The sequence below is a fragment of the Acanthaster planci genome, linkage group LG01, assembly GCF_054643075.1.
Source record: "Acanthaster planci isolate LZ-2023a linkage group LG01, COTS_SCS, whole genome shotgun sequence".
Lineage (NCBI taxonomy): Eukaryota > Metazoa > Echinodermata > Asteroidea > Valvatida > Acanthasteridae > Acanthaster > Acanthaster planci.
Genome location: NC_141777.1, coordinates 38,363,876 through 38,391,122, shown reverse-complemented (window position 1 = coordinate 38,391,122; position 27,247 = coordinate 38,363,876). Strand labels below are relative to the sequence as shown.

Sequence of the window (27,247 nt, the reverse complement as noted above, 5' to 3'; positions counted from 1 at the left end):
GAGGCTGCCTGGGATTACATAATAGTTTTGCTCATGAGTATGCATAAAAACTGAAAAGGCCCTCAAATACATAGACTAGCAAAACAAAAAATGACAACCGGGTTAATTGCAATACAAATGTGCAATTTCAAGGATTTTAGTAAAACATTTACGATAACAACCTCCATCTTTTACTGCAGCATACAACACAAACGTTCCCCCCGTCAAACTGCCAGTATCCACGGTTATTTCCTCGCTGATTCGGTTGAATGGGGGTATCTCCAGGGTCATCCCCTTAACGAAAATTCTCCTCGACCTCAAGTTGCAGTCTTCGCAGATCCCCTAAATTGGAAGATAATGATGTTATACGAAGTTTAGGATGAGTCCTCCGCCGGCTTATAGACAATCGAGTAGCTTCTTAATAAGAGGAAATGGCGCGACTTGTTGAACCGGACACACATCCATCATTTGACTGAGTCATTCAGCATAAAGAGACGAAATCATGAAACGAAATGGACAACATATATCAACGTCGTTATTATTAACCATGTGAAATATGGTTCCTTCCTAAGTGCTTCGGACATTTCTCTTATGTATCTCCGCTCTTCGTGTTCTTTTTGTCCTTGTATCGACATTGATAAACAGGAACAAGCCGTTCTGAGAAATGACAGCATCAGGCGAACCAGTGAAATGCTGAGGTTCTTCTGTCTACAGTGTTCTTGCTATTGCTATGCTGTCGTTCCTGTCTTTACTATTTTTTTTTCGCTGTGGTGGTAGTCCTTGTCACTGAAATTGCCGTCGCAGGTAAGTGACAATGATAATTGCCCAGCATGTCTTTCACGCCACTCGATCTGATTTCACAAACGTGGCTTCTATAACAAAATGCCACCGTACGAGGCACGCCTGTAATAAATTATCATAAGCACGTGAATTATTTAACATTTTCTGCAGCATTATGTTGGCTCATGGGTAGGCCCACAAAAGAACAAAAAAAAAGAGGATGTCAGTTAAGCTGAGTCGAGCAGTGGGGAAGAGAAATTGAATGGAGTGGAAGGGGTCCGATGGTCGATTCCTGGAAAGTGCGTTTCAACGTTTTCCTCGCAGTGTGTTCCCTGACGGAAAAGATAAGTTTTAACGGTTACTTAATTCCCTGCCCAAAATTGAAACCTTTAAGTTTGTTTTATCAAAGAGAAAAAACACGCATTACAACGCGCTATCGACTAAAGCCGTACGTGCTTATCGCGGCTCCTATCTCACGTAATACGATAACAAATTACGTCCACCTTCCAAATGTTGGCATTTTGCTTCAATCAGTGTCCGCTTTTTGAAAAGGTTCAAGTTGCCAACTTTTTATTTTGTGACTGATCCTCCTCTTTCTTTAGGAGATTGTCACCTTTTTTAATTTATTCGTGCTGACATTAACAATAGTTGACATATCATGGACAATATAACAAACATTTAAATGTGCATTGACACATGTAGTGAATAGAAAATTAACGAGCAACTAAAGGCGAGAAAAACGAGTGTTATATTACAGTCGGTAAAATTATTTGACCTGACAGCATAGGGTTCTGGAGAAATCGAAGACTTTTATTACTTCCCTGCCCCAAATTCGTTTATAGCCCGATACCGTTACACTATAAGATCATGTAAGGGTAAAAAGACAAGTGACAAAAGTGACAAAAAGACAATGAGAAAAACATTTAATACAATAAATTGAGAGGAAAGAAAAGGAACAGCAAGCAATCAGACCACAGCAAAGTCTCCAGAATAGAATAAGTCTTTGACACAGCTATTTGTATGTATAACAAGGAGTTTCATAAAGGAATCAAGCAAGCATGATAAGTTTTCATGAGTCTTTTATGTATGTAATAAAATCAGTATTTCTTTTGCTGGTGTATTTAAAAGTGGAATTGTGAGTTCGTATACTGCAAACTTATTGGTCAATGGTGATGTTGGGCAAATCATACTTATCAGTTAGTCAATTTATTTATTAGCCAATACGGATTGGCACGTGCTAATCTTTTTTGCCCAAATATTGGTCAAAGAATAGTTCTCTGTGATATTACCCAATAATTGGTCATTGCAAATGCAAGTGTTGGGAAGAAACTTGCCCTCAGGTCTCGTTTCACAAGGGAATTTAAACACAGTTTTCCTACACACAAAACCTTCAAAAAATAATCCATGGTACTGTTGATATTGCTCTTATTTTAGGAGTGATAATTGATTAAATTGCTATTGCATATATTGGTGAAAGTCGGCGCTTGCATCACTACCCGCGTGACTTGGATCAAGTCTAGTAATTTTTGACCAGTGCAGCCAAGCAAAACTCCCGCCGGCGTCTGCAGTGCTATTGTTTTTTTTTTGCACGATGACAGTCACAGAGTCGACAAGACTCTCCAAACGTATCGAAGATGAAATCTGGAAAACATTCTCAGGTAATGTGTTTACTCCAAATGAGGTTTCAAGTAGCCAAAGAACTGTCTGAGCAAGTTTTTTCAGTGTTATTGTTCTTCATGAAAACCGTAAGCACATTGCGTCACCTCATTGCATGATGATGCATTCATTGTGTGTGCTGCACATCATAATCACATGGTATTGGCCGACTACTTTACTGGTTTGTGTGACAAAGTTTTGATTCATTGCAGGACAATCGATACGTATAAGTCTCATAAATGCATTTTGTCTTTTCGCTTCATATAGGCTGTGCCTCGTATAAAAAGTAGAAGCATGGGAAATATTTTCTAATACACTGGATAGGCTTACAGAACTCATCGCCATATAAATTGCATAAACCAATATGCACGTACAGGCTAGGGCAGGGCTACATATGGCAGTCGCAAGTGCAAAGCTTGGAAATCGCAACATAAACAAGAATCACATTGCCATTAAAGACAAGGTATCTTTTCCGAGTCATGCTATGAACCTTCAAATAGACCTTTTGTTTGTTCAGGGATTATGGTTAATTTAATGTGGACACTGATGAGCAACTGAAAATAGACTTGCACTGCCTCAGCATTTCTGACTAACAGGAATCTTGTTTTATCTTCCCCTCACTCGGTATCCAACTTCTAATGCTGCATGAAAAGGTGTGTATTTTCTAATTTGTCATTCTCAAGCGTAAATATCACAATCTTTGCTGAAGTTTCCAGATTGAGCAAAATTGTGAGCTTATGATGATAGGCATGATTGAAAAACTTCTCAAGATGTTTTTAACCTCTAATACTCCAAGAACACAGACCCCTTGAGGAGGCATGTTTAGATTGCATCTTGTAGAATTAGAGCCAGAGAATACACGTCTTTAATCTTCCCTACCGGGAGAAAGGAAACGGGGTATTTAGCACTACATGTAGCTAAAGTCCATTGATCTTCCAAAACAGAACAACAGAGGAAAATTCTTTACAATTTTATCACCAAAGGGGGAATGCACTTATTCCAAATTGGTATTCATTTTTGGCAAGGCTTTTGGTGTTAAATAACACCAGTTTTTGATGTTTGATTTTAACAACAACTGAAATACGGGAGTAAGGCAATTCAAAAATGGTGTTTATTTTGGGCAAGGAATTTGGTGTTAAGTAATACTGTTATTTGGCATTACAAGAAGAGCTTGAATTTCAAATAACAAAACCATTGACAACAGGACATTTAACTTGATCATATTTTGTGCTAAGTATGATTTGAAATATAAACAAATTTTAGAACAAAATCATAATGCCGAATAATATCACTAGAATTTTTAGATTCACTGCTGCAGAAAATGCAATGAAACACAGAGCATTAGGAAAAACTTTAAAATAGAACACAGCAATAGTAAATCACTCATGTCCATACCGTACTAGCACAACTTAATCAGCAACGTTATGTTTTAAATGTACCCCAAAAGATGAGTGATACAAGTAGCATCTTCAGTGATATTGTAGCTCAATGCAAAAGAACATGTCAACGAGTTAAATACGGGGTAGAATCACACTTTGAAAAACTTCAAATTAAAGATAATGGTTGACCATCAACAAAACACTTTGTGTGCTGACGACAAATTGGAAGGAACTTTTTATCCTTTTCTGCAATGCTGTGATTACTAAAGTACACTGTTCATTATTAGTGCTATATTTGTTGAATATACATGTATATTACAGTGATTTGGTACTACTTGGCAACTTCGCAAAATTTGGCACAGTATCAAAAGCCACTGAAAATAGTGCTTGACCTTAGACTTGATGCTTATAAATTGAACAATGAATCGGTAATGGGAAGCTTCTGTTTAAAATTGCAACATGGAACATGTCGTATTCAACGAAGAGTAATTGTTTGGTTTTCGTCCAGGTAATGACAATTTATAGGCAATATTGTAAAGAAAGATACCAATCAATCAACCGTTCTGGTTTACTTCTGTTCTGCATGTACTTAAATAGGATAAAAGAACTATTCATTATAGAATTTAAAAACTTAGGTAATACTCTCGATGAAAACACATTATATAACCACTCTCCTCTAGAACTACCTAACAGAACATGTTTTGAAGAGATCCACTGGGTATTATCAGTAATTAACGATGAGAAATTGTTAATAAGGTCACTTCGTGTGCTGACAACAACTTAATAACCTTTATTTTCTACAGGAAAAGTACAACAGTAATTTCCTCAATTCGCTGTTTAAAACTGTTTCTTTATTTTTAGGGTACCTTCAAGTGGTTTGGTATCAAATATTAAAATAGTACTTGACCTTACACCTGCAGTACATTAGCCAAGAATTAGAATGAGAACCATCCATTGTGTGGCTATATGCTGCATTGACCCTACAAATCAACCAGATACTCTGTTTTACTTCTGCCATAAAGAAGAAAAAAGGAATTAAACAAATCTGAATTATAAAGTAACTTTGGCAATGCTCTCATTCAAACATATCACACAACAACTCTCCATTGGACCTACTTCAAAGAACATGTTTTGGAGAGACATACTGAGTAGAATCAACTGTTGCTTTATTGGGGTGAGGAAGGCTGCTTGTATTGTCTGATTCACTGGAGTTTATTGCCAGGGTAACGTCGTTTACAATTCTTCGGTCGAAACCTATGGCGCTGGGAATTGCAAATAAATGAATGAGTCAGAGAGGTTTGTAATCTTCAAACTGTTTTGATACCTACTTTAAAAGAACAGACCAATACAGACCAGTTACATGTATTGCATGTACATTTACCACAGTGTGTGGGGGCCTGGCCCTATGCACCGTAGGCCTTTGTTAAAGAGGCAAGAAATTATGAAGCCTTTGTATTTTTCTGAAAAGAGTCCCATAAAAGGCTATTATTTGGCAACTATGTAAGAAATGTATGAACGATTTACTTTCAATGTTCCCGTCTAAAAAAAAAAAGAGTAGGCACGGAAATTTACATGTACGGTGTGTTTTTTTTCCGAAAGTGAAGCGCATCATTCAAATATGCTTTTACAAACATAAACCAGGTTTACGTACATGCATGCAGTTGGCCCTCACGAGGAAACACTGGATACATGGCATGCCAATATTAAGTCTACTGACTGTGGTAAAATGTAACTTGTGTTTGGGTCTTTAGATAATTGTTTTTTAGTTTTAGCTCGGATGGAGTCTTTTTACAGGCGTTCTTTTCCCATAGGCTGTGTGCCTATCGTGTTTCAGCTATACTCACGTGCGCATCAACGTATATCTTGTGCGGGACATTATCAGACATGTCCTTCGACGGGGTGAACTTTTTGAATGACAGTTCAAGTCTGAAGAACATTAATCATTTTAAACACTAACTAAGTTCCACAACTTCTGCAAAATCGCCCTAAACTTCCTAAGATTTCTCCCGCTTCCACAATGGGCATCTTAGCACACTATTTGGTCACACATTTGTCAGATAGTAAGGTTGAATAAACAATAAAGACGGGATATTTAGCACACAGGCACGTAACGTTCAATGAGAAATATCTAAAGCAGATAGCGCCCATAATTTTATATCGACCAATCAGAAGGCTTCTTTTCAAAGACACATGCGCTGTAAGACACCTTTAAAACCAATATCATGCAACACTGGTTTTTCTTTCAATTTCAATGCCTAAGGAATTTTTTACCCCTCTGTAACACAATAAAATAAAGACTTGTGTTAAAAATTTAACACCACAGATTTTGCAGTGTGCAGAGTTAGCATGTAAAAATGGTGCTTACTATGATGGTCAAGTTCATTTTGAGCTTTTTTATCTAATCGTCTGCTGTATGCAAGACATGCTGAAGGCTTGAGGGTGTTCAACACTCATTTGGAGATGTTGGCGCAGAGATCCTTACAGGCCGTAATGTGTATATGTGAAACTCCATTTAATGTCTGTGATGCTGTTATCATCAGGAAAACATTGACTGACATAACATGGGGCAACATCACCATCATCAAAATATGTGTGCATAAATGTCGCAATTAAATATCATGAAGGTTACTTAAAATGAACCCATTTGTTGCAAATTATGCCTTATCTTGTGGGTATTTGTTTCCGGAGATGATACACATCTGTTTGTACATTGTATCGAAATTGGAGCTCATTTTTGTGACAGAGGAGAGAGGGGCTGTGCCAGCGTATCTCACCTGCACTGGACATGTGTAAACGTAATTTTGTCAATTATCTAACTCAATTCATACATAGTTGTTTGAATGTTTATGGAGCATGCACGTGATTAACCCTTGGAGGAATAATTACACCTCAATATCAAAATGCTTGACACCAACCCTAATGGGATACCTAGTTTTGGTGTAAGTTATGTTCCTATTGAAGAGTAAAGATCTTTTGTTAGGCATGGTCCATACGAAGTTGCCGACAACTGAGAAATACAAGTAATTACTAAAGAAGTTTCTAAAGACTTGAGTATCTCCTTTGTTCTCGAGTGTTTTAAAACTAGTGTGATTGACATGTTGGATGTATATCCGTTTGAGCACTGTATAAACGTTTGTGCAAGATCCAAATGATCTTTGGCAATCTTAAACAAGCCAATTTTAGGTTTACTAAGCTGTGCTATTTTTATCATGGGCTCATTGTTGGTAAAGTAGCAAAATGCTGGTATGTTTTACTAAAGTTATTAATTGAATGTATTCTGGTACAGTCTCTATCTGCAAAGATACTAATCCAAATTTAAATAAAGCCCGTCTTTACATTGATGGGCCCATTACATTAACTCTTAGCTGGTCTGAGGTAAAAAAAATAGGGGCTTATTAAGTAAAGCTGAAACAATGTAGATTAAAAGATTTTATCCCGCCTTGATACCTGTACTTCAATTGAGAACATTCATGTAACTTAAAATCAAGAGCTTTTCAGTGAAGTCATTTACCAATGTATGCTATATGTATGCTATATGTATAATATGTGCTATATATGAATAGAAATGAAACCAAAAATGATAAAGGTTTTTGACAATTCCGTTTAATATGTGATTGACCGGGAGTTGGTGAATTTGTTGGGTAAAGGCTTTTAACCAACATTGTTACCCAATATTGGGTCAAATATCAAGTGTCTACATTGTTGAGTAATTTTGAACCTATACTTTGAACAAAAATTGGCCCAACACATTTGGTTAATGTTTATAACCCAATTTTTGAGCAAGAGTTTACCAACTAATTTGTCAAATTTCTACCCAATAATTGCACAATCATGTTGCTCAACAATGTTGGTAACCGTTTTGCCAATTTTTGGACCAAATGATATTTGACCCAACGTTAGTTAAAATGTTGAATAAACTCTAACCATTTAGATTTGCAATTAACATGGCCGGATACATTAAAGTTACAAATGAGTGCAAAATCACTCGACGATGTTAATGAGCCACAATCAAGTAATATAGAAAAATTCATTGGGTTCGTTAAGCATGAAACAAACATGCAGTCACTAATTTGAAAATGTTTAAATTACCAAGCCTACTTTTAAGAGCTTCAAACCTTTCTATATATTTCCGTCTGATGTCATCGATTATTCAGTCTGTGTTAATACATAAGTGGAATGGTCTGTGCCTGCTGGCTTGGCCATGCAAAAGCAGTGTGCCATATACACTCACTGATGAGTTGGTGAATCGGTTCGATCCCTCTGGGGTTCGGAGTAAACGCCTACAAAGTGGACACAGCCAGCTCCGCCTTCTTAAGTAGATGACATCTTTAAAGTGTGTGTATCTTTGCAGAGCTGATATCATGCTATATACGTGACCACGGGACACTGATGTAACCGTGTAACAGGCATGTGTCGCAGCATTGCTGAAGGGAGATTTAGGGGGTAACTGTGTGACAACCAGAATTTGGGGACAAATATTGAAGTTGGTCTCACTGTTAGGTCGACAAAAATGGTTGATGAGAGCCGCACCGATTAAATAAGGCTTTCCTCGATTCATCTTGAACCTGCTTATACGAGCATGATGTATCAACTGAGATCAACTTTTGATGATCCAAAGTTGCATGATATTAGAATTAATTTTGAATTATCGTGGAGTTCTTTCTATCCAGGACCTGTGGTAGGTTTTACTTCAAGAATGCCAGAGGATGATTGCCACTCAGGGAATTGTTCGTGAGGCCCCGCTCCCGCAGACAAAATCATTATTCTGTCTTTCTCCTGTATAGGGCTACGCAAGACGTGGAGGACATCAACGGTTTGACCCTTGAAGAGATAAATTTTGCTGAATTCGATATTTAAAACTTACACTTCCCGTTTTGTTGACTTGCTAAGAACTGGATTAGGCTATTTCAATGGATGGCACGAAATGCCGTTTCAACGGTAAATTGTTGGCGGTCGGATGAACGGTAAACACGGCGTGTCCCGATCAGATTCGAGACAGTCGCCTGGAGTTAGAGAAGACAAATTAAATCACAGGTAAGTGATGGAGCGGAGTCCACTTGACCCCTCTGGAAACTGATGGCAATGTACACGGCAATGGTGCAGGAGAATATTCATCGTTAATCAGATCCATCTCATGTACAGCTGCACTGTAAAGACAAATAGAAACGTGTACGCCACCGACAGTTTCAAAATTGTCGAGCTTTCCCTGAATGCATGCACTTATTCGAGAAAACACATTATGGGTGTACGTGTGATTGTTATTTTCAACAGCCCACACTAGGGATGGACTGTGATTTTTGCTCAACGTCAGCAGACCTACACAAATCAATAATTTATTGCCTATACAGTTATATTTGCATTCTTTAATCACTCTTGGAAATTAAAGAATGTTCTGAACTTATAGAATCATATATCAGATGTTACAGGGACGCGAAACAAATTGAGCCTCAAACTAGTCTTGTGGAATTACCTGTACTTGCGCCTCCACAATTATGCTCGTCTCCACAACTCTTACAGGGCGCTGGGACGGGCCAATGCAAAGTATTGGATTAAGATCAAGCTTTGCAAAACATTCGATACACCTACCTGTAAATTCTGCGCGCATATGTTACAGTGTTCGCCCCGTAGACATCGACCCGCGTTATCTCATAGAATTCCATCCGGACTCGAAGAAACTGTTATGCAGAAATCACCCTTTCCAGATGCCTGTACGAATGGTATAGATGAGCAAATTCAGTATCTCCAATTTACATTACAGTAAGGGTTCTCAAAGTTTGGTTCCCAGTCAACAAATTCTTTGTCTTGGTAAACAGGAAGAGATCTTTTTCTATACAGACAAATCTGTAGCACAAGAGAAGGCACTTTCAGGAAAATCCCAAAACAACGCAACAACCGTCAATTTTGGGCTGCGGAGAATCTCCTCGTGGTCTAGCTTTACAATGATCGTGTTCTCGGAGGTGGGTGCTTACACAGGACAAGTTTGAGAGACGACTATGTTGCCATAGTCCGACTAACTTCGATCTAATAGTTAATCGACAATTCAAAACCAGGCGTGGGGGGCACTATGAGACTTTTGGGCGGTAGCCCTCTTGCAGGGCTTGTTCCTTTAAGGAGGATCGAGAGATCTCGAACGCATGGACACCAGCAAGAGATACAACCATTGGCTGGATAACAAGATTGGTGCCAGCGTGGCACTGTTGCACATGCGCATTTTATAAGGAGCTATAAAACCGTGTTTGAACTGTAGTTTGCCCTCGAACTTTCCTTGGATAGCACAGCATACGCGCCCTCTATCGAAAGACCCATCTCCACAGCTATTATACGTTTTTCATCTGTGAGATTGAGCATGGATAATAATTCCCTGCTCGACCGCTGTCTCTCTTTACGACTGTAATTTATCCTTCAAGAGAGCATTATGCGTCACCTGAGACTCATCTCGAAAAACGAAACGCGAAGAGGACATTGTATATAGAGTCATTCGGTGGAAGGGAACATTCAAAGATGGAGGTTGTAAAAATCCGAGGGAAACCCACGATTTCCATGATTCTCGTAGGCTAATTACCTATCTTCGTGTTGTTGTCTACTCGTCACAGGCAAATTACCCAGGCTAACGCGCTACGAGGCATCTGTAGCACGGACTCTCATCGGTATGCTTCCTTCATACCCGCTGATGGAGTCACGTATTGAGTTAATGGCGGTCCTTGAAAGGATACTTTTACTCAGGGTAACAGGGTCAGCACTGTTAGAGGAAAGATGCCGATCAAGGCACTCAGATTGAACAAGTTAACAAGGGCAGGCTTAGAACCGAAGTTCGGGGAGACCAAACCTGGTTTGGGGAGGGCAAGAAAAGTGGTTCATGGCGTAACCTTTTATGGCCTTTGTAGGGTTTGGGGCTACATTTGGGAGCTTTTCACACTTTTGGACGAATGGGAAATGATACAGACAAAAAACTCCTTGCTCTCATTTTTAACCACCCCCCCCATCCGCCATGTAGGTTTTCAGTTCTCAAGGGTGCGTCATTCTGAATCATCTTTTCTGAACAGCAGTATATAAAAAATACGTCCAGTCGAACATTTCCTGCCTTTTCACTGCCATCATAAAAGTGTTTTAAGGTCATGAGTTGAGACTGAGGCAAATGTGACAGAGACGTTCTGAACGTTGCCCCTTACGTCGAAAACACAACAAAGGGAGGGTGTCAGGATACGGTGCAGACACGAGGAATTACTTTTTAAAACTGTTATAAGAGATTTTCCTGTTATCTCCCCTGATGGATATCTAAATATCGCCACATAATGGCCCACTTTAGAACCTTGTGACATGTGGCTAAGAATTTGAGACGAAGACTCCGATAAATTGCATGTACTTTTCCACGCAGTTTCACCCTCTTAACGATAATTATGTTAAAAAGCTGCAAACGTATGTAAATTAAAAAATAACTTGGGGTCTGAGTTTTTTAGTTATCCTGCTTGTTTTGTTGGAGTTGTCTTGTAAAAGAAAAAAGACTAATTCTGTCCCAGCTAAATATACAGAATCAGTTCATATTATCATTTACAAAATGGAAATAGAGACAAGGGATTGAAAACGAAATAGAAAAATAAAACAACCTCTGTAAAGACTGCATGACGCAGTTTCTGAGGCGTTTACAGCTTTGGGACATTCCGTAAGCCCTTCTTCGGGCAGTCAAGGATTGATCGATCAGTGAATCCACCAATAATGAAAAAGTAGTAGTTATAACCAATTTGAAAGGGTATGTGGTTGCATCATGTGAACAATGCTCTTTTAGGGTACGTAAGTGTCTAGAGAGAGCTTTAGAATGGCCGCAGTCGCGTGCGCTACCGCAAACTTATTCATATTGCTCATTTCACCGCACAGACTTTCTCATCTTAATGAGAATTAGAGTGAGATAACACCTGCGGATCTCAGACTGATTTCTGTGGATTACAGACAGTTGCAAACAACTGGAAAGAGTCACAAACTATCTTAGAAACCGGCAACCTGTTCAACTCAGTCCAATATAATACGATACGCATACATGGGTCAACTTTCTGAGATGTAGTATTCTGATAGCGTTTAGTGTATTCGCTATGTAATTTCACGTTGGTACCGGAAGTTTAGTTTTTGTGACGTCTGTTTTTATGTGGCAAACTGGTACCTTTGACAAGGAGAATTCTGAGCTTGGCGGGGAGGGGTGTGATATTTACAAAGTCATTTGATACACCCCCCAACCCACTTCGACGCATTCCTGTGTAAAAAAAAAAAAAAAAAAAAATGGTGAAGGAGCATTCCTCTGCTGCAGTCGTTGCCATACCACTTTTTTCACCATGTGGAAGGTCTCAAAACCCCAAAATAGCAAATTAGGCTAACAGAAACTCTAACCTGATAGAAATACGGCACCTGTTTTATTAGAGAGTAATATGCATACCGTAACAGCAGGTGTGTGATCCGAGAACATTCATTTAAGATGTTCCAGTGTTGCTCGGCCAAGAGATGGGGAGCATAGCTGTAGGAATGTAACGGACTGGAGATTTTAAGGGTAAAATCAAAACGCTGCAAGGAAGTGGAACTGAACGGGCACTGTAATGTAAAATCATGATGAAGGTCCATGTGCATCATAAATGCACAACCGAGATGGTTTAACAGATGTGAAAGCACTGAATACTGTCGGACACAAAATACTTCCAAACATAATACACTATTATGGCGAATCCATCCTTTACAAAAATGCGGGGCGCGCGTCATTTACAGAAGAAAGAAGGTGCAAAATGGAGGTGAACCCGAAAATATAAGCTGCGCATTGTTAATACTGATTATTCTGTCTCTAGAGTTACAGTATAAAGTAATATGCTTTTTCAGACCACTTGGGTCCCAAGATCTTCGTCTCAAAATCATAGTTTAAGTTTGTTATGGCCGGATGTGTGTTGGCCCGCGAGCACTGAGTATGTAACAAGTTTATAGAGAAAGTTGCGACATGAGTGTCTCAATTGTTGGAACAAAAATGGTAGATTATGCGGCAGTGAGACGGACAGTTAGCACACATTAACTGCATGCTGTACTGCACACTTAATGACCGGCCATTTGGATTCCAAAGTCTAAAAGTTCTCTCTTTATACAGCTCTGAATGGGGGCCTCCGGTGCACCCCTTATGGATCCACTCCAGCTATCCTACTACTTTCTTCATCTCCTATTTTGTAATTATCTGAACATGTTAAAACGAGAAGAAAATTTCATCTGCCAACGGGCACTCAAAACCCTGTCGGTACGCACCGGAAGTCTTCCTTTAAATGCAGTCCACCGTTGGTCTGTCGGGGTAACCCTGTGTCAAACGAATAAGACGTGTGTATCTATTATCATTCATCTGCCTTGTTGCATGGTAATCGCATTCGTTACCCTTGAGGCTGTGATATGTTTTCTGCATGTTGCAATTCATATGCTCTCCGCTTCCATAATTGGCAATGCACTACACTGCTGCTTCTGATAGTGAAGCGAATCGCTGCTTCATTCCCAGGGGGCAACTCGCTCGATCTTTCGGCGGTTTCGGCCGATGATCTGCCAATTTATAAACACCAGCGATCCAAATAATTGTTACAATCAGAAGGATATTTTGAACTGGAACTTCAATTTGTCGTACGATTAAGAATTCCGTTTAATTTCAGGAATTTCTCTCTCATCCGGTGTCTCAACCTTAAAAGTACACTCTCAGTAGAAGCTGAATGGATTATCGGAAAACGTGCTGCTACGATAGCATCTACATATTCTTTGGCACCAGTGTCATGTTTGTCCATCTCTCACTGGGTTAGACGATAGCAGCAAGAGAGGTCAGGCAGACAAGGCAAATACCCTCCTCTTGTCTGCCACTTGGAGCTAGTAAAGAGATCCCTTAAAACACTCCGGCGCCGTGGAGCATGGCAACTGCAATAAAACATTTGAGCACGGTCTGAGTCAGTCTTGAGTAGCCTGGCCTTGCGCTGGTCAATGTGCAAAGTGAAGCTCTAGACTTACCTCGACCCCAGTCCACCTAACTATGCACATAACGAGAAATATTCACATGAGTAATCCTCGCACGCATACAGACTGTTAGAGGGTTCTTGAGCATTGCACTGAAGGCAAAGTAAGAAACATGTGCATTGCATTTGAGGGCAAACTGAGCCCAGAGATTAAGTGCGTGACGCTGCGTTAGCACACCTCTCTTATCTTCCTTGATCTCCTGGACGCAAGGAATTCAATGATTGCTGATGACACCCATAAAATGTCAAGTGCATCGGTTGGACGGCAGAAATTCCCATAGCAACACACTTGAACAGTCTGGGGCTAGCTTCAGTTTGGTTCAACCTGATCAGCTGCCACTAGTTATCTCTCCGGGAGGTTTCGAGACTTCTCTCGGAAGGTTGTTCACCTGTCTCAGTTCATAAATAGCCATCCTCCATTCTGATTGAATGTCAATGGCGCTGTACTTAAATACCTCGTATAACTTGCAATGAAAACATCCACACGTACTCCCTTGGCAGAAACTTCGCAGGCTATTAATGTCAGTATCCAAATCGCATCGCACAGCTGAATTGATTTTGAAAGTTGTGGCTTTGTGTGGTTTTTCTTATTGACGTTACTTAAGACCACGCAGATGAAGGAGACGTTTGTCTGTTATAACGGGTTATGTAGCTGGGATGTACCGTGATAAGAATACAGTCAACGCGACTGAATATAATTTCAATATTTTCTTCTTGCATTGAACAAAATATGACACTGTTATCACCAAATTATACACAATTTGTATAAATTTGTTATCTCTCACTTTGCGTATTCTTTGATAATCGAAAATTTAAAGATAAGTAAGAATGATTACAGACACGCAATATAACTGATCTCAATACTAGAATTCTTGAAGGTTTCCAAATTGAAGAAACCAAAACCTATTTGTCAGAAGAATAGACACCTTTTATTGACTACACACCGGTAATTAAAATTAGTGTCTGAGATTTTCTGAAATCTTTAATTGGATAAATCGGACACATTAAAAATGGTAATCGTTTTAAACTGTGTACACCGAGGTAATTAACGTCTTCAGGCTAGGGCTTCAAATTCTGGTGCAGATATAAAGGGCTAACCGCCTGTCGATGTTACTTCACTGATGCGGCCAGTAACCCTCAGGGTGTTTCCGCCTGCGAGAAAAATGTTGAGCAGTTTGGCATTCTGCCTGACAGTTGGATCGATAGGATATTAGGGAGACGTGTCAGATGACACGCCGACAGAACGACACCAAACGTCCGACGCAGACGACTGGAATTGGGAATACGACGCTCCAAATTCGACGCTGCAAAAAATGGGGGTGGGCTTCATAAAAATCGTTCATAATGAATTATCTCGTGGGGAAATCTTGTATGCGATTTCACGTGTACTGTTCCAATCGAATCTTGTTTGGCATAGGGTTAATCACTCAAAGCATAGACTGGGGCACATGGGGGATATCAAAAGCAAGTTGTACATACGAACTGTGTTTGCTATTAAAATGACTGCATTTTGTTTACATCATGACAAAACCAATTAATTTCATAAGCTGCTTATCTGAACTCAAGATGGAAGTTGTAATACTAAGATGTGGTAGCAAGTCAATTTTTGCAAGTCCAAGCCAAGTCACCAATCAAGTCACAAGTCCTTTGATCACAGGTCAAATCAAGTCACAAGTCAATTTGGTTTATACACAAGCAGGTCAAAAGTCTTTTTGTCCAAATACGAGTCAAATCGCGCGATGTATGATTTCAAGCCACAGCCAAGTGATTTAGACGTGGCCTTGGGCAGACAAGACCAAAATAGAAAGCCGAACGAAGTCTTACCCTGATTATTTTAAGAACCCAAGGCGTAAGTTGATAGGCGTAATTTAAAACTTCAGTGGGTCTGATTGAGTAGTTTTGTAACTTGCGTTGGTAATAAGTCATAAAGTGCAACTCCAAGTCAAGTCACAAGCCAACAACTAATACTTATAAGTTAAGTCACGAGCCACAAAAATAGCGACTCGAGTCCAAGTCGAGTCGCTAGTCATGATATATATACATGATATATGTCAAAAAACTTGACTGGTACATCTATGACTCAAAATTGGCAAAATTTAGTTTGCAAGTGCTTTGTGTTAGTATGTTTCACCTCTTCCCGGCTTCAGACTTAATGAAAGATTACTTTTTAATAAGCCGTTGATTGAGGTCTCGACGGAAGCAGGAAGGTGCTTTTGGAGAACGGAAAATGCTATCCGGCCGTGACCGACGATGTCTCCTCATTTTGAGCGGTCCACTCCTCAGCCTACGCCACCACTTGCCAAGATCAGTATCGTATGTACAGATTCAAAGGAGAAGGCTTAAGTTGTATCATCACCAAAGGTGAGGTTTTAAAATAGCCATCAAGTAGCTACATAGTTTCTTGCAAGTCAAAGATTAGAGGCAAAGGAAGTCCAGATTCTTTCATTATTTTCTTCAAATTAAGTATACATGAGTCAATTTATATTCTTGTTAAGTCACTGAAACCGACGACGATGCGCATATTGTTACACGTGCCAAAACGGTCTCTAGTGTTCGACATAATTGCATTAAACCTTGCGCAATCATAATTTGTCGTCAGCGGGTAGTTCATGAAAATGAAATGCCCCCGTTCTCCTCCAGAGAGCATGCTGTTGCACAACGCCTAGCCTCACGTTATCATGCTTTCCTTTCCCCCTGGGACTCCGCGGTATACATGAAAGCTCACCACCTGGAGCAGAAGGGGATTCATTTTCATTTTTTCTCAGTTTCTTATCCGTCCCACTGGACGTCCCCGGGCTAGGTTTCTTTGAAATCCCGCCAACATCTTTCACAATTTAGGAACGGTGGACTGACAGGGACAATCTGGCTACACTTCGTTGGCCGATTAGGTAGTCAAGTGTAGGCTACCTGCAATACTAAGACAATCAGGCTGGTTTGCAGCACCACTGCTGTAGTTTGGGACATGCTGTTTCAACACCTACTTACAAGACACCCAAGGAGAAGTTACGGGGGGGAAAATCCTGCATCACAACAATGAGCTTTGCTGTTGCTAAGAAATGACCAGTCAGGATAAAGATTCAATGTTAAGAAGTGCAGTAAGTTATGCCGAGTTATGTCATTAAATGGCTATCCGTACAAGCATGATGCTTACACGGGCGTTTTGCAGCTTTCTTCAAGCCAGTGTGACACCTATTTTTTCTCACGCAAACTGTTTCATAAGTTTATTACCAAATAGAAGTGGATGGCGTCTCACTCAACATAGACACTGTCTTCACAGGTTTGTTTGTTCGTGCGGTCACCAAATGCACTTTACGAAGGACAAAAACTCCCTGTGGTAATTGATCACTGAAGAATTTCATCGGATCTGTCCCGGGCAAAAGAGCAAAGCTATCAGATGGACGCACCTATAATTACTCAGTTCATTACTCCCCGGGCTGTGGCTGAATGAATTAATTGCCCCACGACCCGACATTAACAAAGCAGACATGTTAGACAGGAAGATAAATTGGTTCCAAGTCACAGGCACTCAAGGTGGGGCTGCCCCCAAAGTTTAATCAAATAGTACGTGTTTTACATAATAATTTTTGCGTCTACAAGAGTCGCGCTTGTTGACAAATGATTGCTCGGCATCCAGGGTTGCGGTGAATTTGTCACCAGTCTCAAATTGACAAAGCAAATATGGCGTTCAGAGCTGCACGCAAGTGTAACTCGAGTTATGGGCGTTAAAAAATAATCATTTGAAAAAGTTCATTTCAACGATGAAACTCACAAGTGCGGGTTAAGGTGTATTCTTTCTATATCAGGCGCTGGAGAAGAAAGGCAAATTTTGTTAGAAGACAAAGTGATGTCCATTTAATTTTGTTGTTTAGTTTTGTGTCGGGTTTTATTAGAATTGCACTGTTAGACCAGGACAAGGGTAAAAGCTTATAATTAGAATTGAAAATTGTGTATAGGTGTTCACGACCAGACTTAACAATATGAGTCGCAAGTTACCACAGTCGTTTTTAGTTAAGGGTCTTTGGAAGAATTTTACATGGAATACATTTTACCCTCATAACATTTTACCCCCACGTAACTTTCACTTTCATAAGGATGTCCAATCAAGCGATACGTTAGACCAAAGAGCACAACTAAACAGAATTTAATTTCAACTAAAACAAAATAGAGACTGACAGTAAAAGGTTACGCAGCGAGCTTCCGGAACCCTTGCGCGGTCTGCCTATGGGAATTTCACATTGTGCCATCCTATTACCTTCGATAATTTGGGAAAAATAATTCCTTACTGAAACCATTTTATAAAACCCTCATGTTGGTATTTTACCTTTGTCTTCCTCGAGTAATATTTAGGAAAAGTCACATGGAGATAGGTAAAAATGATTTTTAACGACCTTTTACTTCCGGCGATATCGTACCTAGGTCTCCGTGTTCGTGCACGTTTGTTTTCACTTCCTGCACTTGCGTGAAAACGAGATTGTACAACATTGCAAAGATTTACCTACTTGTAGTCGATAGGTTCTAGATTCCGTTGAGTTGACATCACGCAGTTGTTGTCAGCAAAGGTTAGATAAAATATTAGAGTCTTTCGTAAATGAAGTAGAATGCTGCTTTAAGTTTATTGCTTATAAATTGTAAGATTGTGTATTTTTATATTTTGATCTGTTTTTATTTCGGCTTTTACCGCCGGACTACCATGAAATTTCAAACCGAAAATGTTCATCTGCGTACGAGACTGCCGCATTTCACTGTTCTTCGTGTATTGATATACTAGCAATTATATTCCAAAGTCCCTTTTCCAAGTTGGAACTAACTGAACGAAAAAATATTACAAATTCTAAATCTCTGCATGTTATATTTCCTATCGAAAGGTTCAGGAAGCGTGCGATCAGGGGTCAACTTTCAGGCTCTATTGCTTGAAGCTGAACATCAGCGTGGCCTCCAGATGGATTTTACGATATCTTAAACTCATCAATCAAAGGCTTCTAAAATGTCCAAGGTTTTACAAGATATCTTTAAATAATTAGACATATTCCAAAATATATTGAAAATATCTTGACATAATCAAAAGGGACAGCTTTGACTTGAAGTTACAAACAGTGAAACTTCTGTTTAGACAACGCAATTCATTGTCTATTTTTATTCCATTGTTTTGGGCCAGTTTATTGGGAAATGTTTCTACTGGAAAAGTTTCTTGACAAGATTTTTAAAGGAAAATGAAAGCCGCACAGTCGTATGTGGAATGCAAATTTAGACTGAGTGTATCATACGACTTGCAACGTTTTGTTATCAATAATGAATACACGTACAATTACGTCCGGTCTGTTATACTCTACCAAGGACACTTAATTCATTAAAGAACAATAATTTACATCGAAGGGTTCTCCTTGTGTTATTCAAAGAGCCTCCAGAAAATGGAACGGGATGGAGGACCACAATGTACGGTACCCTGAATCCTAGATCCACCCATGTATTGTTTTTTTTTCGAAACCCACTGGCGCATCGCAAACAAGTTCACATATTAAGTTTCTCCTCACAGCTTGTTCACAAAACGTAGATATTAAACCATTATCAGTAAAGTAATTGCATGATTAATGGATGCATTATATGCCAGTTAATTCATATTTCAGTTTGATCACTACTTTTGTGCGTTCGTGTTTGCGCTAGTGTAATAGTTTTGTGGGATGCCGTCATACCGCAGGTCAGATTAAATTCAGTGCACGCCCAAATACAAGCAATTTCATAATAAATGTCCCTGAATGGTTCAAAATGTGAAACGTGAGCCTTCGATGTGAGGACGTGGTGTGTGCCTAATGCTCCGTTGGGCGTACCATTATTTACCAAGCTGTTCGCGATAGCCATAGCTATAATTGTTGGCGCGGTAGTTCAGAAGTGAGGGTCTTGGCAATAATACTCGATGGGTCGGGGGTACGCTTGGGTGGTCTATTAGATACTTCCTGGAACACATACATGACCAGCATGCACGGCTCGATGAATCGAGCTGGCGTGAACGGAGAGAAAATGGGAGGGGGGGACACTGGGCACGTTAATGGATGATCCAGGCACCATCATCAGTTCACTTCTTGGAGCAACAGGAGGAGAAGGTGACATTGTCACCCCAGGATAACACTACCTGCCGTCTTGCAGGCAGATAGTAACGCTTCTGCTTGCCAATAAAGTTGAGTCCTTGGCGCGGGCGTTTTAGTCCTAGCTATCAGATCTATTCGTCATCATGCGTTTCTGTTGCACCACCCTCAGGTTAAACTACTGCGGTTCCCTTTATCTTTATTGCAATCTCCGATGCCTCGCAGTAGGATACAGGGTGCATACATGATTGCATGATGGAGAACATTTAATAAAATGACTTTGACAAATGAATTTCAGTTTCAACACTTATTTTTATGCTTTTTTTTAATGTCATCAGCAAACTTGTAACTTATGCATGTATTTTTAAAATCCAACAAAATCATTACGTGTGTACCTCACAAGTAGTTTTCGTGCCTAATGAATGTAAGAAGCCATATAGGCCTAAAATCATTAATTCATTATTCAAAAGCCTTTTCGCCATATCAGGCTCAAGAATATCGATTTTTCTGACTTGATGTGCTTTTAACTTGCAGTCCATCGGAAATTAGATACCGGTACATTTGTAATAGGATAGTCTAATGCAGTTTTCTGTAGCACTGGTAAAGAGAGAAACAACCGCAAAGGCATCCCTTATCCTGCGACGGCACGTCCAACTCTCCTTACATTCCTAACAGCAATTTCCTATTTTAAATTTTCTTTGTCAATCATTCACGCGGCCAATTGCTGTATGTAATGTCATCTCCGTATTTCAAACTGTACAGTGAACAGCAGAAAATATGTGCCAATCGGCAATGATGGCGGACCGGGGACAGTCTACGCCTGCCAACCTTGTACGCGTGCATTAAAAACAGAACATTGAAAATGATTAGCCCAAAGGGAGATGTTAGTTAAGAGTACACACTCTCTCGTTCGTTCCTGAAGCTCATGTTCAAACCTTACTCTAAGGTCGAGTTCAGACGGTAGCTGTTCTTGACGTGGGTTTCTTTTTCTCGAGCACGAATTCAACGGGGGAAACCCGACTCAAGAACACTATTCTCGGAACAGGATCACACATCGTCTCTTCGTCAGGGTTTTGCACGAACGCAGGGAAAAACATACAGCATTTCGATTTAATAGCGAGTTGCAAAATAGCAAGATGGCCGACAAATCTGAAGACGATGCGGAAGGTTTGTAAACATAATGTTAGTAATTTTCCATCACACAGAAATAAATGTTCCTTTTAAATAGGAGAGGGGGCAGCCTAAAAATTCAAATATTAACTTTGAAACAGAACATGGATGCCTCCAAGCCTCATGTTGCTTTATTGACAAATGATGGTACGTTCCTGGCGTTCGAGCGGCTGACCAAAGAGCAATAAACGAGCTGTTCGTGAACGTACGAGAACAAGCCGCTCAAACTCTGCCTAAGCGCATCCTAATATGTGTCACAAAATGGGATACCGTAGTGCACCAAAAACGCACCTTTTGAGCAGATACATTACCGTTTTTCAAGGTTTCAAGAATTCTGCTTTCTTATGAGGTCGTTTGTGAGGGGGAAGGAACGTTCGCCATCTCTCCAAAAGTACCGAAGTTATACAAAACAAAGACAAAACTGGCAATGGTTATCAAAATTATTTTAATTTAAGTGTTCCCACACACAAGTAAACTGAAAAAAAATTATAAAACTACAAACAATATAAACGCAAAGGTTCGGTTCTGAATATTACGAATCTGGTATAAATGCACTGATTTTTCTTTCGTCTCAGCTATCAAATCTTATAAAAAGATTAGAGGAGGTTGGGGAATGCGAAGGAACCTCGACACAAAAATCAATACATGTACATTCCTGTGGTAGTTGGCGGGCAACTATCCATTTCTGCCTCGCAAAAATTGCCTGAATTCGTCTGTCAGGCGGCATGCCATTTTTTCTTCTGCCCCGTCAGAAGTGTCCATGCAGCATGCTGCAAGGCCAAAGGAATTAGTTTATTTTCCCGCTCCAGTGGCTGCGAAAAGATGGGGGAAAGGTAGAATCGATCTGAGCAAAGCCAAGTGTCACTGGAAATTAACCTCGACCGCGGGATTTAGTCCACGAAACTGCTGTTTGCTTCAGCTTTCCCCATCTAATCAAGCACTCCGCGACCTTGACCGAGTGGACCCACAGGGAAGCAGTGAGAATCGAGACCGTGTTTTAATAGTAACGCAGCGCTAGAAAATGCCAATATCGAGACAAACTCTTACTCGACTTGTATAAACTTTGAAATTTCAGCTCTTTCACCTCATTCATTCGAGAAAATGTGCACAAGAATAATCTTTCTTGTTTACTGTTATATATCTGAATAATATAATTTATGCATACGATATATAAATAAATGTATGTAATTATGCATTTTTTCTAACTATTTGATGTCTTCCCTCCCCCCCTCCATTATTTGGACAAAACTTATAGCTGTAAAAGAAGAGCATCAATGGTACTTTTGAGGTGGGACGAGGGCAAATGCGTTCCTGTTTCTCCACGACAGTGTGGTTTCCTTCTGCGAGGCATCCGCCATCCGATTCAAGATGGCCGATCCGTCTTCTTCAATTTTGTTAGCTCTCTTCGTCCGCTTTCCCAGCACGACTGATTTAATTACGATGTTACCCTCTCGTACAGCTTGCCTGTGCTGCAGCGCTTTTTCGAGGACCCATATAGAGATCTCCAGGCAGTACTCTAGAACAAAACTTCCCTGCACACCTTCCAAAAATATTGTGACAAGTTTTCCCCGCCGAAGATTTGCGCTAATTTGATCTTGAGGCAAAGGCGTTGATACTCTAGACTTTCTTATTTTCCCCTTTCCACTTGGTTCGCTTGACAGCGGATGCTGCAAGCAGATTGATACGATAGAAAAGAATATAACTGCCTAGAGTATGAAAACACTCGTTCTTTTCCAAGGTGGGTTTTGCCTGGGGCTAACATTTGAAGCGATTGTATGGACAAGGGAAAAACAGCTAATTATAAGCCAGAAGAAACACAGCGAGCTGCATGTGAACTTAATTTTAGAAAGGCGGCGGAGCCAGACAAGGGTACAAGGCCTCCGTAGTTTGCATATAGGATGGTTCGAGGTTTGTGTTGAGCTACATGGGCTCGATAATAATGAAATCTATCCATTCAAACAATTTTTTTCCTCAGGTCTCTTGGTAAGACGTAGGTAAAAAAACGCCTTTTAAACTCTTCTTGTCATTAATTAGTGTCTCCTCAAACTCCAAGTATAAACATTTGAAAAGAATAAAGAAATAACACAAAATAGTGAAGTAGCAAACAGTGAATCTCTGCATAGGCAACGCAATTGATGTTGGTAATAAACTGTTTTGGACCAGTTTATTAGAAAATGTTTCTACTGATTTTCTTAAACTCATTTTTAAGAGGAAGATGAAAGCCGCACAATGGAGTGCAAACGCAGACTGAATGTTACCATACAACTTGCAATAAAATTGTAAAAATAAACACATAGGCCTATTAATCAAAAATACACGTACAACTACGTCTGGTCTCTTGCACCCTATCAGGAACATTTAATTCATTAAAAAAATCAATTACAATCAAAACAACAACGGCGTACTTAATTCCCTTTTTGTAGAAGCCTGTTTTTTCCATACCAAAGTAAGCTAACGTCATTCTTAATTCCCGTTATTGCCGGTCTTGCTCCCTGACTTGCATAGATTCCTATAACCGAACATATGTCCAATAGACCTAAGAGATACTATTCACGGAGTGTTTATCAAAACCTACGGTAACTTTGTTCTACTTCCGTCATTTTCAGGCTTTGCATTCAGACACCTCTCCTGAAATGTCAGCTACCTTGTGAGTGTGGCCATTCATAATAAAGTTTAAAAGATTCCTAACTATAGTGACTGATTTAATTCATTCGACTACTTCACCATGGCAAGAGAACTTACACGATAATTTCAATGACAATTGTATTAATTTTAGAACTATTGGAATGCAATTATATATTGTAGTGATGTTGAGCATGCCGATACTATCGACTTGGCTTTGCTTTTAGAAATTTGCTTGTGCCGCTCGACAACAACAATCCAACTTCAATATTGATGGTGAAGAACTCCTTTTCCTGAAATTCTTCCTGTGTTTTTGTGTGTCAGCATTGTGTTTAAATACATGCAACAAGTGATCGAGAACTTCATGCAAGTTTGTAATATTTGCCAAGTTTCCAAGAGCTGCTTAATTTCCCTAGAATGACTGACAAGTTAGCGTTTTTAATAATTTTTACTTGATCATATATAAAAAACAAGACGTGTCTTAAGACGAACAGTCCCACTACGTAATTTAATGAACAAAAGTGATGCAGCTTAAAACTGAGAAATAACACTCATTGCACGAGAATAGGCCAGTGGCCTGGCATTTGAAAAGTCCTTTCTGCGTACAAAACAAACTGTCTATGTGTATGTCTGTAAAAACGTGTCCTTCATTTAAACGGATATCAAACCCTTAGAAATATATAGGAAATATATGTTGTATCTATGTTGGTGTTTGTTTATAAGAGTGGAACATTAAACTGAATGTCGCAATAGTTGTAGGCGTGAATCTTGATATCAACTATACGAAAGACTGATGGTGACTTCTTTATTTTACAGAGTAAATTATGTGATAGACTTTCATGCTGATTGTTAATTTAAAATATATCTTTAGCACGCTAAAACTATTACATGTAGATCTAAACATATTATTAAGCGCGCAGTGAGTGACTGCGGCTGTACTCTCACAAATGTCAAATATAACATAGCTAAAATGTGTCCATTTCCTAGGATAGTTTACCCTTTATCCTCTATAAAGATAATTCACATATTTTAAGTTCAACATTTTGTTATTTTAAAATAAACGACAACACAATTTGAAGTGTTGATAGCGTCAGAACTTCTGCTCATTTGACACTTTTGGTTTGAAGAGCGGAATGCAATAGCAGGGCTGTACGAAGTTTACAATCTTACGTTTATTCGTCAAAATTTTCTTAGTAGTATTCGTTTTGTTTCGCCGCTGTGCTTGTTTTGTTTGGGCTACTCACTTTTCGTATCCAGCTTTTCTGGGGCTCTATTGTTCTTGGGCTAAATTTGGCGATAAAAACAATAATAAAAAAATATTTGACAGAGCTCTTTTATGGGTACACTGAGCAAGTAGTTCCCCTATTCCAACATCTCAGACCTTTTGGCCGCCTCATCTTCCTGCATCTTCTGTCTGGCACAATCATGTGGAGAACACTTGAAAAAGCATCTTGACAGATGCTGCCGTCAAGGGTCAAGCCCCTCTCCCCATATACAATGCGAACTTGTTCACAACCTATCGAAGAATATGATCTGCTTTGCTATTTCAACAAGAATACAAATGTGTTGACCAGTCTCAAAGGAGTTCCATTTTAGCTGCAAAAATGGAAGCACATTAAGACGTCTTAAATCAATGTGTTTTACAACACGTGTACAAAATAGAGTCAAAGTTCGTCAGAGTGAGGTTTCCATGTTAATTCTTGACTGCTGTGGCTGATTTTCCGGCTCTACTGGACGTTCATGATCCGCGCTCATTGGTGGTACCTCCATCTCCAGTGCTACTTCGTATGCCGGAGGGGGATCCTCTGGCATGGCAGGTTGGTGGTGGGACACTAGGTGGTTCTCCGTAGGAGCCTGGGTGGCCTGAGGTTGCTGGATGACGGTCCGTACTCCCTGGTGCTCATCAACCACAACCCAAGACGGCAAACATTGCTGGTTAACGCAATTCTCAATGACGGTCTCGGCGTTGCTGACACACAGCGGCAAGGAAGTCGGTCGCTTCTTCGTGTTGTTTGTCTGCACTTCGGTGGAAGAAGACGTAGTAGCAGCTTTTGCAGCGAAGGATGTCTCTTGTCTAGGAGACACTGCACTAGCGGCTGCTCTGTTCATCTGTTCGGCTTTGACGTTGGGTATTTGTGTTTTGGGAGTTATGCTTGTCCCGCTCAGGTGTATCCCTCCGATGCCATTGATGGTAGGAGTTAGCTGGATGCTTATGGGTGATGCATGACCGTTTGATGCCCCCTTCAAACGGTCTTTAGTTATCAATAAATGAGCCGACGCGCCAATGGCACGAAGCGAAGGGCTGCTGCGACCACTGAGAACACCACTGCCGTGAAGAGGAGCCGTGGCTGATCTCTTTGCATTAGCGAACGAAAACAGTCGTCGAACATTACTCCTCCTTGAACCACTGTTATTGGTAACGGCGCCATGCACTCCGTTAGCAAGGAATCCATCACTTCCACCGACGCTCCTTGTTCTCGACGCAGCCAAAGGTGTGTTACCGTTAGGAGTCTGACCAGCCCGGGGGACGTTCCCGTTAGCAAGGTCCATGAGAACCGCCTCCGAGTAGCTAGGAACGACGTGGCGGTTTCCTCGTATCATAGATTCCAGGCTGCAGTTGCTGCCAACATTGCTTACCCGTGTTAGATGCATAGTCTCCCCGTTCCAGTGCTCCATTGACAGCATGCCGGTGGAGTAGTTGGTACCAAACAGCTTCTCGATTTGGTAGTCCACCACGGCTGTTTTGTAAGACACTATCAGCCTGTACGGCCAGGAGAGCATTATGAAAGACATGGCCCAGAAGACGGACATGGAGTAATACCAAGGAAGCTTATCTGGTGTGTAGGCATAGGAAATCATATCGTCCGTGAATTCAACGTCCGTCAGCGTCAGACCCTCACGCGTCTCCATGTTCTCGTCACGGCCGTCATTCTCGCCGAAGAATCGGGCCCGCTGCGACAGGTAGTCGTACTCTGACTCCTCGTTCAAGAACATGAAGTTCTTGCTGAAGCTGACGCGAGTGATAGGGAACTCCTCCAGGTCAATCAGGTGCTTGGACACGTCCTTGACCCCACACTCTGTGAAGTCAAACGCACTGGCCGCGGAGTGAGTGTTGATCCTCTCGAAGTACTCTTGTGTGGTGGTGTAGGTATCCCCATGGCGATAGCGAGTCACTTGTCGAGTGTGTCTGTTGTAGTGGTAGGAAATCGCCCTCCACCATACCACGGGAAAAGACTCACGTATCCGGCGGATTCGGTCATAGACCGTCCTGGTGTCCTCCTTATAGAAGATCTCGATTCTGATTTCGCTGTACCAGCACTCCAAGAGGTAGACGAGATAGAGAAGAACCAGGAAGGCCACTGGAATGTACATGTAGCCATCTTCGCAGGGGCTATCGTGCATAGGAACCGGACTGCCTCGGTATGTGTAGGCTACCACTTCCACGGTGGTCAGCTCACACCACAGAATGACCGTCAGGCTACCGTACATAAGCAAGGAGAGGATTAGACATTTCCAGTGAGTCTCGTCTCGCAGAGTCGTACAGAAGGACCTCTGAATGGGTCTTTGCTGAAAAGAA

At 40.5% G+C, this 27,247-nt stretch overlaps 1 protein-coding gene and 1 long non-coding RNA gene across 3 annotated transcripts in view; one reads left to right on the top strand and one right to left on the bottom strand.

Moving 5' to 3' along the window:
- Positions 1-664: 664 nt before the first annotated feature.
- LOC110980608 (uncharacterized) lies at positions 665-11,308 on the top strand. The gene is made up of 3 exons (XR_002598331.2): positions 665-783; positions 8,579-8,828; positions 9,630-11,308. It is a non-coding gene; the product is annotated as an uncharacterized LOC110980608 (long non-coding RNA).
- Positions 11,309-22,140: 10,832 nt separating this feature from the next.
- LOC110980623 (transmembrane protein 151B-like) overlaps positions 22,141-27,247 on the bottom strand; it is a 34,063-nt gene continuing 28,956 nt past the window's right edge. For both annotated transcript variants that reach the window (XM_022237478.2, XM_087144205.1), the window contains exon 2: positions 22,141-27,237. In XM_022237478.2, the coding sequence (XP_022093170.1) occupies positions 25,345-27,237 (1,893 nt within the window). In that variant the 3' untranslated portion in view covers positions 22,141-25,344. The remainder of the gene's footprint in view (positions 27,238-27,247) is intronic.